Source organism: Eleutherodactylus coqui, chromosome 4 (assembly GCF_035609145.1).
Source record: "Eleutherodactylus coqui strain aEleCoq1 chromosome 4, aEleCoq1.hap1, whole genome shotgun sequence".
Classification (NCBI taxonomy): domain Eukaryota; kingdom Metazoa; phylum Chordata; class Amphibia; order Anura; family Eleutherodactylidae; genus Eleutherodactylus; species Eleutherodactylus coqui.
This window is the reverse complement of record NC_089840.1, coordinates 285,796,791-285,811,590: the sequence shown is the minus strand read 5'-3', so window position 1 is coordinate 285,811,590 and position 14,800 is coordinate 285,796,791. Positions and strand designations below refer to the sequence as shown.

General features: G+C 45.9%; 1 protein-coding gene across 1 annotated transcript in view; it reads left to right on the top strand.

The window, feature by feature from the left end:
* The window catches only part of LOC136626742 (zinc finger protein 420-like), a 167,134-nt gene extending 159,860 nt beyond the window's left edge, over window positions 1–7,274 (top strand). Inside the window, exon 14 of the mRNA XM_066601748.1 lies at window positions 5,113–7,274. Coding sequence (XP_066457845.1) covers window positions 5,113–6,098 — 986 coding nt within the window. The 3' untranslated portion in view covers window positions 6,099–7,274. The remainder of the gene's footprint in view (window positions 1–5,112) is intronic.
* Window positions 7,275–14,800: the final 7,526 nt, after the last annotated feature.

Genomic DNA, 14,800 nt, shown 5'->3' with positions numbered 1-14,800 from the left:
GAGTACTGCAATCATGGAGGATTCTGGGTCCTGTGAGAATAAGAGGGTATCGTCCGCATACAGTGCCACGCGTTCTTTGCATGTTCTCAGTCTAAACCCTGTATCCTCACTTGATGCCCGGATTTGGATGGCTAGAGGTTTGATTCCAATCGCAAAGATTGCTGGGGACAGAAGGCAGCCTTGACGTGTTCCCCTAGCCAGCAAAAATTGCTTAGATATAGAAGTGTTTGTGCATATCCGAGCCACTGGGAGATAATACAGTGTTTGCACCCATTTAATAAAATTCGCCCCAAACCCGAAATGAGTCCTCACTTTGCATAGGTATTTCCATTCCACTGAATCAAAGGCCTTAGCTTAATCAATGACCAGAGTACGCTTCCCCTGACTGGAGTGCGATAGTGCAAGGTTAGTGAAGAGTCGTCTAACATTCGTCTAACAGCCAGGGCGTTGGCTTTTGGCGCCAATTGTGTTTGGTGTGAATCTGTTGGCGGGTTTGAGCTTTGGGAGGGCCATAAAGATAAGCGCCATCTTGGTTGCACCCAATAAAGTTTAAACAGTCCATTAACTTTTTAGGCACACAAGGTTAGATCCCGTTCATGGGACGCTAAAGATAGTCCTGTAGTAGCCTGTTCGTGAGGCCAAAGATAGTTGCAACAGGCAATTGAATAATACATATATATCCAGTGAGAGACGCCAAAAATAGTCCTAGTGTACAACTATGTAAAATATATACATATATATCCTGTTACGTGACTGTCAGAAGTTGTACACAGGGCCGCGGAATAAACTATATACAGACTTTCTTGTTACCTGTAATGGCAGGCAATGATTGGAAGAGTAGTTGTCGGTTCGTGACGCCACCGTTCCATACACCGGCATTCACACACGGCGCATAAATGACACTGGACAAGTGTATAGTACCTTGGGTCCTCCGGAATGGCAGAGGCCCGGTACAACTTTACTAGTAACATACAGCAGACTTCAGAATGCAGAATTTATAGTGCAGGAAAACTTAATGAATATTCAGCAATATTTGACGTGAAAGTCAATGGCCACAGAATGGCGTGCCCACCAAATAACTCCCCAAAAAAACAGAAAGAGAAGAGCTCTATGAAACAGACAGTGCAAAGAAGAAAGAAAGCGGGGACCCCTCCCCTCATGTCTAGTAATAGACATAAGCCCATATATAATCCAAGTTCACTTATCCTGTAGTTTGTTTAGTGACTTAGTGCAAATAAAGTTCGTACAGCCACAGAGGATTCCTTCTCTCAAGGCTAGGTGCGCCAAACCAAGCTACAGTAGACTGACTCGCAGGCCTAAATTTATTCTTGGGGTCAACTAGTTGAAAAATAACCCGAGAGAGAGAAGAGGAAAGGCAATAGACAATGTAAAGCAGTTACATTAGTGCAATCATAAGACATACATAAACCATCTGAATCTGATGTAACATACAATCGCACATGGAAATTCCCTCCTCTCCATGGAGAATCGATCTCCCCTCCGTAGAGGAAAGCGGGAGCATTATTAATATCACCAGGAGGCGTCAGTAATCGTTTCAACCAGTCAGTCCAAGGCACTCAGGGTCTATTGGTGCTCTAACCAATCATGTCTTACGGCTTCTCAAAGAAATAAGCCCAGTTGTTACTGATCATTTTCAGTCTAGCCGGAAGCAGCATTGCATAGTCCAGCTGTTTTGAACCTCTAGGGAATGGTTGGGAAAGGTTCTCATGTGTTGTCCCTGAACTTTTAAGGGATCCATCAGTTCAGGAGTTGAGCTATGAATGTGCATGGAGGCACTCTTGGAGGTGGGGTTCTAGTCTGGATGCGATGTGCTCGTTCAACACAGAAGAGCGTTGAGAATCAGAGTCGTAGAATTCCCTGAGAAGTGATTGGAGGTATTCACAGGGTTGATGTCCCTCCACTCCCTCTGGTAGGCCGACTAATCTGATGTTGAATCTATGAGAACAATTCTCCAAGTCTTCAATTTCTGTGCAGAGGTGACAGATTTGAGCACCCATACTTGCGCCCTAAGTGGTGTGACTGTGTCCTCCAGATCAGAGACAAGGGTCTACACTGTGGTGCGCTCTCTCAGGGTATGGACGTCTGCCCACAGTAGGCCAAAGTCAAATTGTAAGGCGTCACTTTTTTCACTGAGTGCAGATCGACACTCTGTTATAGCTTTCAGTACGTCTGCTATAGTCGGCCCCAAGGCACTGGATCCAGGAGGGGAGCCCTGAGGCATGCTGCAAGTGCCAATCTGGGTATCTTCCATAGGGCCAGGTTTTGCAAGCTGTTGCACCCTATTTGTGAGCTTTGTCTAGTTTGTAGGGGCCATTCAGGTGAAAGGCTCATATGGGGTTTAGCACAGAGTTATTAGAGGAGGTTCTCAATTAATTTTATTCTTACTGCATCTCGGGGTACTTATATTTAGCCAAGTGCCGGGTGTGTATCTTTGTAAGTCTTTCACACTGACGGCACTGAATTTGTGATTTTAAGTTCAGGGCTCTGTAGTAGAAATGAAATACAGGGTGTTGTTTCAGCAGAGGATCACTAGATGTTGATAGAATACAGCAAAGAGTCCTTCCTGCTCATACAGACTGGCTGCTATAGCCTCACTTCTCTCTCCACTTGCAGGATTATGTATCGCTCTCTCTACCCCACCAGCTTCAATTTGGTCAGGTAGGTGAGCAGAAAAAACAAAAATGGGGGTGGGGGGAATAGGCAACTTCACCCCCCAAGTACTAGGGTTATTTTACAGCCAGAGGCGCTCCACTGTGGTGTGTCCTCCTTGTTATCCCCTTCTCTTCCACCTCTTTTCTCCCCCTCACCTCTCTCCGAAACCCCCTTTCCCCGCTTATGTTACTCCTCTCCTGTCTTCAGCTCCTCATAGCCCCGAAAGGGCACAGTAGGGGAGAGGCTTCCCTCTATCCACTGGTCCAAGATGGCAGTCGCTCAGTGGGAGGTACGTTTCGGGGCATCTCAGGGTCTCCAGCACAGTCCCAGCTGCTCAGGATCTTCGGGTGCACCGGCCCCACTGAACAGGAAGGAGGCTCGGGCAGCAGGGCAAATGTCCGTCGGAGCTGCTGCTAGCAGCGACGTCACTCACCCAACTGTGGGACAGTGGTAGACAGCAGTAGCTTCACCCCTGCAGGGGCCTCCTGTTTGGTCCCCAGTCCGGACCTCTGAGCAGGAGGTCTTCAGCCGGGCTCTTCCCGAGCGCCAGCACCTAGTACTCGAGCCCGGGGATGTCCAGACTTGGTAGGCCGCACCAGGCCTCAGCAGATCCCCATCTCCTATGAGACCTTAAATGGTCTCTAAATGTTCCCCCTAGGCTGCGGAAGGTGTTATTGGGTCTCAGCAGGCTGTCTTGTGCAAAGACAAGATGGCAGAAGATTTCTTCTCATGTACATGCAATTTTAAGCATTTTTTTCAATATATTCTGCTAAAGAAAATTGTGGGAACATCTCAATCACACATCAGATCTGGATGATCTCCATCCTCTGCAGACTCTTTCATGTCCGTCACATGTGCTCATTGTGAAGCTGCTCTCATCTGTGAAGAGAACGGGGTGCCAATGGCAGACCTGCCAATTCTGGGGTCTCTGGTAAATGCTCTCTAGGCAGCATGGTGCTGGGATGTGAGCTCAGCTTCCACTACAGAATGTCGGGCCCTCGTGGCCCCTCATGGGGTGTTTCTGACAGTTTGGTCAGTAGTCTATTTTGGGTCATTCTGTAGGGTTCTGGCATTGCTTCTTCTGTTCCTCCTTGCACAAAAAAGCAGATCCTAGCCCTGATGCTGTGGATAGTGAGTTCAGGACGGTCCTTCGCCGTGTGCCTGCAGGCTGCAACGAGCACAAATCAGTCAGCAGTTCTGTAATAATCGGGGAATATACAGCAATAAGCTATACAAGCAGTTATGTTATTTCCCCTTAATGTTTTGGTAGAGCCACAGGCGCCGTGTAAGGAGAAGCCATCCTCATTCTGCTTTCAGCTGCTCCTTCCATCTGCCCCCAGCTGATACCCCATGCACTATGTCAGGGTCTCTGCAACATCCAATCAGTCTATCAGACCTGGACCCCCGTCCCCAGTGTTGCCTCGACACATGTGCAAGTATTATTATCATGTCCCTCTCCTCTGCTGCTGGAACCAGAAGGACTGGGCATGCTCAGTAGGAACTTCCCACATCTTAGTTTCAGAATGGTTCCTTCACACTGGTGAGAAAATAATGCAAGGTTTGTACATTGCGAGATGCACAAATTTGAAACCCCTTCTTTTGAATGGGTTAATTCACACTTGCGATTTTCCCCTGCATGGCACTGCATTGTGATGCGATGTAGGAAACACATCGCAGCAAGTCCATTCTTTTTGCGATATTACCCATTGCATTCAATGTGGACATTGGCAGCAGCGTCGGCCCCATTGAAATCAACGGGAAAAGATCGCGCTTCCCTGCCAAAGCTGTGACAGCAGCGCCAGGAGATTCATTCAGCCATGAATCACGGTCCAATATTGCCTTCGCCGGTATGCAGGAGCCCTAACAGTCAGCTGGGTTAAGGAATGGCTACAACCATATGTGTGCCCACTGATAATGGCGGTGCGGGCCTTCTAGAGGCGTCTTTATTCCCTGGTCAGCAGCACATAATCAGCAGACCGTAGTTGCAGCACAGTACAAGGCAGTTTACAGCAGGGGGCGTCAGCAGGTCTTATCCACGGCTCGTACGGCTTCTGCGCTCTGTATCCTTACAATCTGTATGAGCCGTGGATAAGAGCAGCAACTGAGAGCGCCTGCTGGAGGTAGGAAATTACCGTCACCGCAGGGAGGAAATCTGCGCAGAACACGTCCTACTCGATTTCAATGGAGATGAAAAATACGAAAAAGTACATTTCTTGGTTAAAATAATTGGCTCATTAGGATGGTTGTCAGTATATTAGGGGGTCTAATTTATTAGGTGGTCTATAAATTATTGTACCTGCTGTTAATGAGAAGACCTCTTTGATAATTGAATTTTTCTACATTCCCCACAATTTGCACAGACATATATTTGTAGAAATCTAATACAATTTCAATGTAATTTGTAATGTTGTATTCAAAAATTTGCTTTATCCTTGGCAGATGACGGCACTAGGATCTCAGTGGGACATCTGATATCTTCAGGTTTTAAATCAGAAGATCAGGATTTCATACAGGATACATATGAAGGACATGCCATTATCCCAGACATACTCTCAGCCCTTCACAGCAAAGATCTATCATCTGATCATTTTATGCGGGTCTTATTTTCTGATTCATCAGCGACTGTTAATCAAAATGAAATGTACCTAACGGATATAGAACATCAAGGAGTTCACACAGGGGAGAAGCCATATTCATGTTCAGAATGTGGGAAATGTTTTAACAAAAAATCACATCTTGTTAGACATCAGCGAATTCACACAGGGGAAAAGCCATTTTCATGTTCTGATTGTGGGGAGTATTTTGCTCGGAAATCAAGTCTTGTTAAGCATCAGACAACTCACACAGGGGAGAAGCCGTTTTCATGTTCTGAATGTTGGAAATTCTTTACTTGTAATTCAGATCTTCTTGCACATCAGAGAATTCACACAGGAGAGACTCCATTTTCATGTTCAGAATGTGAGAGATGTTTTAACTACAAATCACAACTTGTAGCACATCAGAGAGTTCACACAGGGGAGAGGCCATATTCATGTTCAGAATGTGGGAATGGTTTCAGTCATAAACCAGATCTTGTTAGACATCAGAAAATTCACACAGGGGAGAAGCCATATCCATGCTCAGAATGTGGGAAATGTTTTACCCGGAGATCACATCTTATTAGACATCAGAGAATTCACACAGGAGAGAAGCCGTATTCATGTCCTGAATGTGGGAAATGTTTTAGCCGGAAATCACGTCTTGCTACACATCAGGAAATTCACACGGGGAAGAAGCCATTTGATTATTCAGAATGGGAAAAATGTTTTAAAGAAAAACTGAATCTTGTTACGCTTCAGGGAGATGACACAGGTGAGGAATTATATTCATGTTCTGAATTTGGTAAATGTTTCACCCACAATCATATCATCTTAGACATTGAATAATTTATCACCGGAGTAACTATTTTCTTTATTTGTTTATTGACAAATGGGTAAAAATAAAGTCAAAGCAGAGTCACGTGTAGTAAAAAACAGTTAATAAATATATGTAGTATATCCAAATGGAACTCGTCATACATACGAGATTGACCCGATGTTCGCTATGGGAACATGTAATGTTTCAAAAAATGATTGTAAATGTCTTAAGAACTGTCAAGCCGAGGATACGGCTTTAACTATTCGCCGTCCACGGCTTGGTCTTCCACATTTTGGGGACATGGCAACAGTCAACTGATAAGCACTTGATATAAACGTCCCTTAGCAATGCTTGACTTTCCATAGTAGCGCTGTTGGCTGGGCACAATAGATTTAACTTTGACCTTGCCTGATAGGTCATTCAATAGATCAAACTCAAATTTTATGATTTTACGGAGGTGTGAGGGGGTAACAAATCTAATGACACCAAAATCACCCACCAAAGGTCACGCAAAGGGGTCAAAGTGTGGTTCAAGACAAAGCCTGTAGGCTTTTTTTATATTAGATTCGTGTATAGAATATTTCATATTCATCTACATAACTGCACCTCAAAACTTATTACCAGTTGTTAATAAATGTTTAAAACTTACACGCTTCTGTTTGGGCAAATCTCCCTTTAATCTTTAAACACTACAGTATCTCCTCAGACTTCTGGAGAGCTGGTTGGTACTTTGTGTACGGTGAGCAGAGAATTACATCAAGGATCCCGGACTTTGTGGAACTTTTTGGGACACTTTCTGTTTTTGAAAATGATCATGAGGTCAAATATATTACAGCACTTAGACAGGTTATGGAGTCCTTCATCCATCTCATTGCTGTAGTTTTGTGGGTCACAAAATATGGATAGGATGCTGTTACTGCTCCTCATCAAGAAGACCCAACAGTCATACGCCAGGTGTAGCTGGTACCGGTGGCCAACCACTCCAGAAAATGGTTGATTATTTCACTCCGAAGTGTACAAATTCTAGAATGAGACCTTTTTAGGTGCAAATCTATTGCTTCCAAGATGTGAGGTAGCTGTTCAAGTGCAGACCCAATGGTGCACCTTCTTGTAATTACAATCTTAAGCAAGGAAATAAAAAAGGGTGCAGTACACCTCCAAATATAGCTTACATTGCTGCTCCAAAACCAAAATATAAAAAGATACACAATGTTGACAAGAATATTACGTCCAACCCCCCCTTCCCTGACAACCCTCTGCTGTCACATAATGTGTATTAGGTATAAAGGAGAGTTTCACACAGGCATATCCTAATGCAGTAACCATCAGAACGCCATCAAGTGTAGAGCTGAGCAACCAATTAGTATGGGACATTGCAGTGCCTTGGACCTTCCAAAATCCACTGTTGCCAATGTTATTGGGAAATGGAAACCATCCAGTGTTGAAGTCCATCCTCAACACCAAAGAGTACAGAGACATTCCAAACAATGGGGCATTACTGTGGCAATACTTTGGTAGAGTTCCACCAATATGACCGAGCACTATGTCATACAGCATGCAGTGTGGGGACTTGGTTTGAGGAGCAGAACATCTGCAAACTTCATTGGTCTACCCAAAGTCTGGATCTCAATCCCATTGAGCGTCTTTGGGACAAACTAGAATGCCGTATCCGTGCACAATCAACATGCCCATCATTCCCCGCATCACTGTCTGAGAGGAATGCAGGCAAATCCCCCCATATCAGAATTTGGTACAAAGCATGCCTATGAGAGTTACTGCAGTGACTGAGGCCAAAAGCCACTCAACAACTGTATTGAAAGGCAAATAAAGTCAAATTTCATCATCTTCTATGTGTGTCCCAATACTTTTGTCGACATAGTGTTCTCCTCACTCATCACGTGATTGTCAAGAGATATTACACTGATATTACAATATTAACGATTATTGCTGGATACGCTTATTGTTAGCTGCATGGAAAACAATTAAATGGGAGGTGCTATTACAAAATCAAACATTATTTAAATCCAGTTCTTATATTACATTTTGGTGATTTTTTTTAACTTCTCATACCCATAAATATACTAAATCTGCCGTTTTCACTCTGGCCACTGGACAAAATTCCACTCCAAAATCTACAGGTCTAACTATGGATTTGGGTAATACAGTAAAACACAAACAGGAGTGCGCAACAACACAATGCCATGTTCCAAACCAACTCCAAAGCCGGGGTTCTAAACTGAACGTCAAGTTGGCCCACAGTGAGACTGTTCTAACGAAGGTGCGGTATGGAGAAGGCAACGGAAGTGGTACGGCTTGGCTCATCAATAACTCTCCGAAAGGTCCCTACAAATGTACTAAGGTTATTGAACCACTGGATCGTCTCTCTCCCAGAGAGGGTTAAATCCACGCCAGTGCCTGTCCGGAGAGATGAGACATCATGAATGCCACTTTAGCGCGATCCGTGGAAAACAGTTGGACAGCAAATCGAAGTGAAGGAAACACTGGTTGAGGAACCCATGGCATTGTTTGTGTTCATCCTCATATTGCGGCGGGGATCGATGTTGAGACGTGCTGTAGGATATACATTTAGGTAGTACTATCGCTTTAATCAAGTTTATGTGTCCTACCTCTGAGAATGCTAGAGAGCCCAAAATTTTAAATTTCGATTTGAATAAATCTATTAGGGAAAATACATTTAGATCTTGGGATCATCAAGAGCAGTTTCTCAACTCCCGTCCTCGGGACCCCCAACAGGTCATATTTTCTGGATTTCCTCAGTATTGCACAGGTGATGTAATTATTGCCGGAGCCTCAGACATTGCCACAGCTGTTCTTACTAGAGGATATCCTGAAAACATGACCTGTTGGTGGTCCCTGAGGACTGGAGTTGAGAAACACTGAGGTTCTAGAAATCTGGATTCCCAAATATTTAAAAGCACTCGTAATCTAGAGACCGCAGAGTGAGTCAACATTGCATAGAGGGCTCTTCAGAGAGAGAAGCATCAAGGTTGATCATGCCTAGTTAATATGAAGCCCCTTTGCTGCTGAGGGGGAACACCAGGGAGCAAGGGGCATGACGGGACCCTGTGAGCTCGATCAACAGCAAATGCACCTGAAACAGTGGCTCCTGGGAGTATGGACTGCCAAAACACTATGATCGCAATGATAATGCCTTACAGGACTTCTGTACTGCAATGCCTTATCACTTACATTAGCGATCATAAGCCGGCTGGGACAGCAAAAAAAGAGTAGTACAGTAAAAACAAAAAACTATATAAGTTTGTAGTAATCGTACTGAACCATGGAATAAAGTTATGTCGTTTTTGTTGCAGTTTGTGCGCCGTAGAAACAAGACGCAGTGAAAGATGGCGGAATGTCATTTTTTTTTTTTTTTCATTTTACTCCACTTAGAATTTTTAAAAGTTTTTCAGTACATTAACAAAAAAGAAAATGAAACAAAAAAAGGGGGCCGTGTCATTAAGGGGTTAAAAAGAGGTGCTGTTGGCTGTAATCACCATCTGCAAGATATCCTTTAGGCCCGCTGCCACAGGTGTGATTATTAAAACGTGCATCTGAACGCTTTCATTGGAAAGCATTGGTTCTAATAGAGCCACTGTTCATGCGCTTTAAAAAAAAAAATAAATTGCTTGTCTGAACGAGCCCTAAGTGGTCCGCTGGTGGATTAAGTTGTAAGGCCTGCGTAAGGTATGGAGGGGGGGTCCTTTGTTCTCTAGGTTCAGTAAAGAGTTGTTGGAAGGGTCCTGGTATGGATGTGACTACTTCATAAGTTAAAGGGGTTGTCCCGCGCCGAAACGTTTTTTGTTTTTTTTCAACCCCCCCCCCCGTTCGGCGCGAGACAACCCCGATGCAGGGACTTAAAAAAAAAAACGCTCAGCGCTTACCTTAATCCCCGCGCTCCGGTGACTTCTATACTTACCGGCTGAAGATGGCCGCCGGGATCCTCTTCCTCCGTGGACCGCAGCTCTTCTGTGCGGTCCATTGCCGATTCCAGCCTCCTGATTGGCTGGAATCGGCACGTGACGGGGCGGAGCTACACGGAGCTACACGGAGCCCCATTGAAGAAAGCAGAAGACCCGGACTGCGCAAGCGCGTCTAATTTGGCCATTCGACCATTTTAGACGGCGAAAATTAGGCAGGCTCCATGGAGACGAGGACGCCAGCAGCGGAGCAGGTAAGTGAAAAACTTTTTATAACTTCTGTATGGCTCATAATTAATGCACAATGTACATTACAAAGTGCATTATTATGGCCATACAGAAGTGTATAGACCCACTTGCTGCCGCGGGACAACCCCTTTAATTAACCAACCTCCACTATTTGTACACACCACTCAGTGTTTAATCTAGCTCAACTGACGAAGGGTCTCGTCCCCGAAACCCGTTTTTACTTGCAAGTTATCTGGTAGTCATGCGGGCTATTAGGTCAGGGGAGGATCAGTTTTTTTCTATGGATTATGGTGTCAGGGCAGCTCTGATTCCCCGTGAGCCCCAGAAGCGTAGATTTCCGAGGAGTAGATTGGCCCTGCGGTCTTACTTGCATCAGTAGAGAGATGAGCATTTATTATTGAGGTCGTGCACGTATCAGATGATGCACGTGAATGGCAGGTTTATCCTAAAATGCGGTCCTAATAGAAGTTCCGCCCTCGGAACTCATGTTGGTTCAGCGCTTAGTTTTGCATTAGCATATTATCATGGCTTAATTTTTGAAGGTGATTGAGAAGGGAATTGTCTATATAAATTGTAGTGTTCCTGCGATTTTATTTCTTTTTCATGGTTGTAGTTGGCATGCTGATTTAATGCAGGGTGGAGATCAATGGTTTGTACTTATTTAAATAGAACTGCTTCAGATATTATTGTAGAACATTGAGAATGTATTAGCTGTTGTTCCACATCCGACCACTAAGTGGTGATAGAGTCCACTGAAATGTATGGAGGAGCTCATATGGCGGCTTCAGATTTTCTGAAGTTGGGGAGGTGAGGGCTCAACTATGGCTGCTCCCGCTGCCCGTTACCAGTGGTTTTCTCTAGAAAAGGACCCCACCTGTCCCCCCTTCACCTTAAACACAAACAACCCTGATCACAAATGAAGCCTCTGTGACTGTATATACAAGCTACACCAAACCACAAGACACGGGAGCATAAGAAATAGAATTTTAGTAGAACTCAAGATTACTAAAAAAAATGTACAAAAACAACACAGTACGCAGTGTCCATATAAACAGGCTCACAATCGGGTAATATAACATTTAAACAAGTAGGAACATTGGCATAAAATATATAGAAGTAGTCAGTCCTTGTATATATAATGATTCAATCACAACTACGCAGAAGTCGTGGTAAGATCCGCGGATAAATCCGGGAGCCTTACGTACGTAATTTCATCTCCCCTCACGGATCATATCTGTGAGGGGAGATGAAACTTAAACTTTTTTTTTTACACTTTTTTTTACTTTACATGATTGTCGTTATCCGTTGAATACCTGCGATCATGTGACCGGGGACAGCATACAGCAGTGCCCGGTGATATCTTACTGCTCTCGGCTACTTATGCTAGCCATGAGCAGAGGAGTTTTTAAAAGCTCCCGGACTCCCCGGCCTTCTGTTCATGCGCATGCCATATGACGTCTGGAAGACCAGAACGCTGCGGGATATCTCGGAGGACAGGGGTGAGTACTTTCAGCTGCCCTGGGGATCGGAAATTTTAACTATATTTTACTTTGTATTTACTTTTATGCACTTGCCGTTATCCATTGAATAACGGCGATCGTGTGACTGGGGGTCGGACGTCCGAGACCCCCATGACAGTTCCAGGTTGTCGGCTACCTCCAGCAGGTAGCCGTTGCGTTCATAGCCCCCGCGGCTTTTATATCCAGGAAGGGCGTGTTTTTACGGGCCTTGAGGATTACTGCCCACTTAGCCAGGGTGTAAAAAAGTTAATTGAGCGGTCACTAAGGAGTTAAAAATAGCTTTCAGTCTGGAAACGGGATTCTTTTAGGCCGGGCCCATACAACTGAATGTCTCACTGCGTGCCTCCCGCAAGAGATACGCATGCGGCACATAGCAAGTATGCAATTAACATGCATACTTGCTGTGGGCTGCCAATTGCCATGCACTATTTTGGCATGTATGCATATGTAATACGTGCCAATATGGAACATGCTGCGGTTTTTTGTGCATAATTGACATCAGCAGCAACATGGCAGCTTACGACAGATTGATACAGCGTATGCCATGCGTAAAAAAATGCAACAATGGGGGCGTGGCCAGCGCATGGAGGAGTAAGAACGCTTCCCTGAGGGCTCCCACGGCACCTACCCGAATACAGACCCCAGACACCAGCAAAAACCGTCAGAAACCCTCAGAAACAGCGATGGGCAGACGCAGGACAGAGGCAGCGGCGGAGGACAGCAGCGGTGGAACGATGGAGCGCTTCCTCAGCACCCGGCGGCCGGTCCCCGCCAGATCAAAGATGGCGCCATGTGCAGGAGACACCGGCGGCTCAGGCAGGAGCGGCGAACACCTTTGCGGCAGCCAGCAGCTCAGCAGAGGCAGAGGGATTCCCCTCACAGAGTCTCCAAACCTCCAGAAACGGCGCCAGCAGCAGTCCCAAGGCTTCTACCAGCACCCAGGGACGGGCTCATGTGAGTAACAGCAGCGGCTCTACTACACCGCAGCCTCACACATCCCCCCCTCCACACGACCAGCAGGGACTTACATCAGAAGGGAGTTGTAGTCCTCCCTGGGACATGCACCAATCTCCCCCAGACTACCCAAAAACGACCTTAAAAAAAGTCAGAAGGGTGCTGCCAGCCATGTCCGCGTATGACACAGGGGAAGATGCATGGAAAACCCACATTTTGGAAATCCCTACTAGAGACGAGCTGAGTGCCCTATTCTCTAGATTTGAAGCCTCTAACAAACAAACCTTAGAGGCCATCCACACAGAAGTACACCAAATAGGTCACAGGCTGCATCAAGTGGAGGGGGTGCAGGAAGAGACGGCGGCCATCTTGGAGTCTCATAGACGAGCAATACAAACCCAGGCAGACCAGATCGCCACTCTCACCATGCACTTAGACGACTTAGAGAACAGAAATCGGAGGAATAACATACGCATTAGAGGCCTCCCTGAGGAAGTGGAAGGGAACCAACTAGAACTGTGGGCGCAAAACCTTTTTATGGGTTTACTGGACAGATCACCTGAACGCCCTGTCGAAATAGACAGGATTCATAGAGCATTGGGCCCCAGAACGACTGATCCCAACCGCCCACGGGACAATATATGCAGGATACACTTTTTCCGCGATAAAGATACAATAATCCGCAAAGCGAGGGAACAAACAGAACTTTTATCATACAAAGGCAAAACTATCATCATCTTACAGGATCTTGCTCGCCACACCTTACAGCTAAGAAAAGCTCTGGGCCCCCTCCTGGCGGCACTCAAAGAAAAGGGGATACAATATCGCTGGGGATTCCCGTTTTCTTTATCAGCCAAAAAAGATGGTAGATCAGCAGTGTTCCGTTCACTAGGCGACCTGCCCAAATTTTTAGGAACATTTGAGTTACCATTAATCGCACTTCCTGATTGGCCTACGGCCCCCAACTTGCTCACACAAACCACACAGGAGCAGTGGCAGACAACACAATCTCGGAGACGGAGAGAGAGTCGCAAAGGAGGAGATCGCACAACTTGAAAAAAAGATCTTAAAGGGGTTCCGCGAAACGGAACACTTGTAGGACGTTCACGTGCACGATCCGACGGGCTTGGTCTCAGGCCAATCCGCTCGGAGGCGTAATTCTCCTCCAGACTTAGAGGGTTTGGCCCTTAGAGGGCAAGAAGTTCAAAGTTTTTGGGGTGTCGGTGCTTGGGGTTCAATGTTTTAATTATCAGAGACCTCATTGAGGTCACATCGTTATATATTTGTTGGGTGGGTGCGGCCCGAAGGGGGCCTCCGCTCCCTTGTTGCGCTTCCACTCTCTCTACCGGATGACAAGTCGCTCAAAGGAGTGCGACATCTGGCAATTCGCTGGAGTCTAGGTTTCACCACGTTATGGCTGCTATAGGCAGTCCACTTCTAATTCTAGCTTTTTCTTCTTTGTTCTCTTCTTCCACCCCCCTAGTCTTCCCCTTTCCCTGCCTTATGTCTGTCCGGCCGCTGAAGTACGCCCCATGGAAACCACCTGATGGCTAACCTCACAGTTGGCTCCTTCAACGTGAGGGGCCTAAACAAGCCAGCCAAAAGGGGGCAGATATTAGATCACCTACACAAACAAGGTATAATGATTGCACTAATCCAAGAGACCCATTTCGAAGAAGGAAGCATACCCAGCTGCAGACATCGCCACTACACGGCGTGGTATCATTGCCCTCACCCACAGAAAAAAGCGGGAGGCACTTCTATAGCTTTCCACAAACAGCTACCACACAGATTTCTCTCGTTGGAGGCCGACCCTGAGGGGCGCTATCTATTTGTAAAAATCCAGCTGGGCGTGGAGACCTTTACCATCGCTAATGTTTATTTTCCCAACCAGTCACAGGTCCGCTTCGGGATCCGAGTGTTGGGGGCCCTGGCGTCCTTCGCGGATGGCTCTGCTATAATTCTTGGAGGCGACTTTAATGTGGCCATGAACCCCAGCCTCGACTTGTCGGGGGGTAAGTCCAGTATTTCACCCACAGCGACACGTAGACTAGTGAGAGAACTGACGAA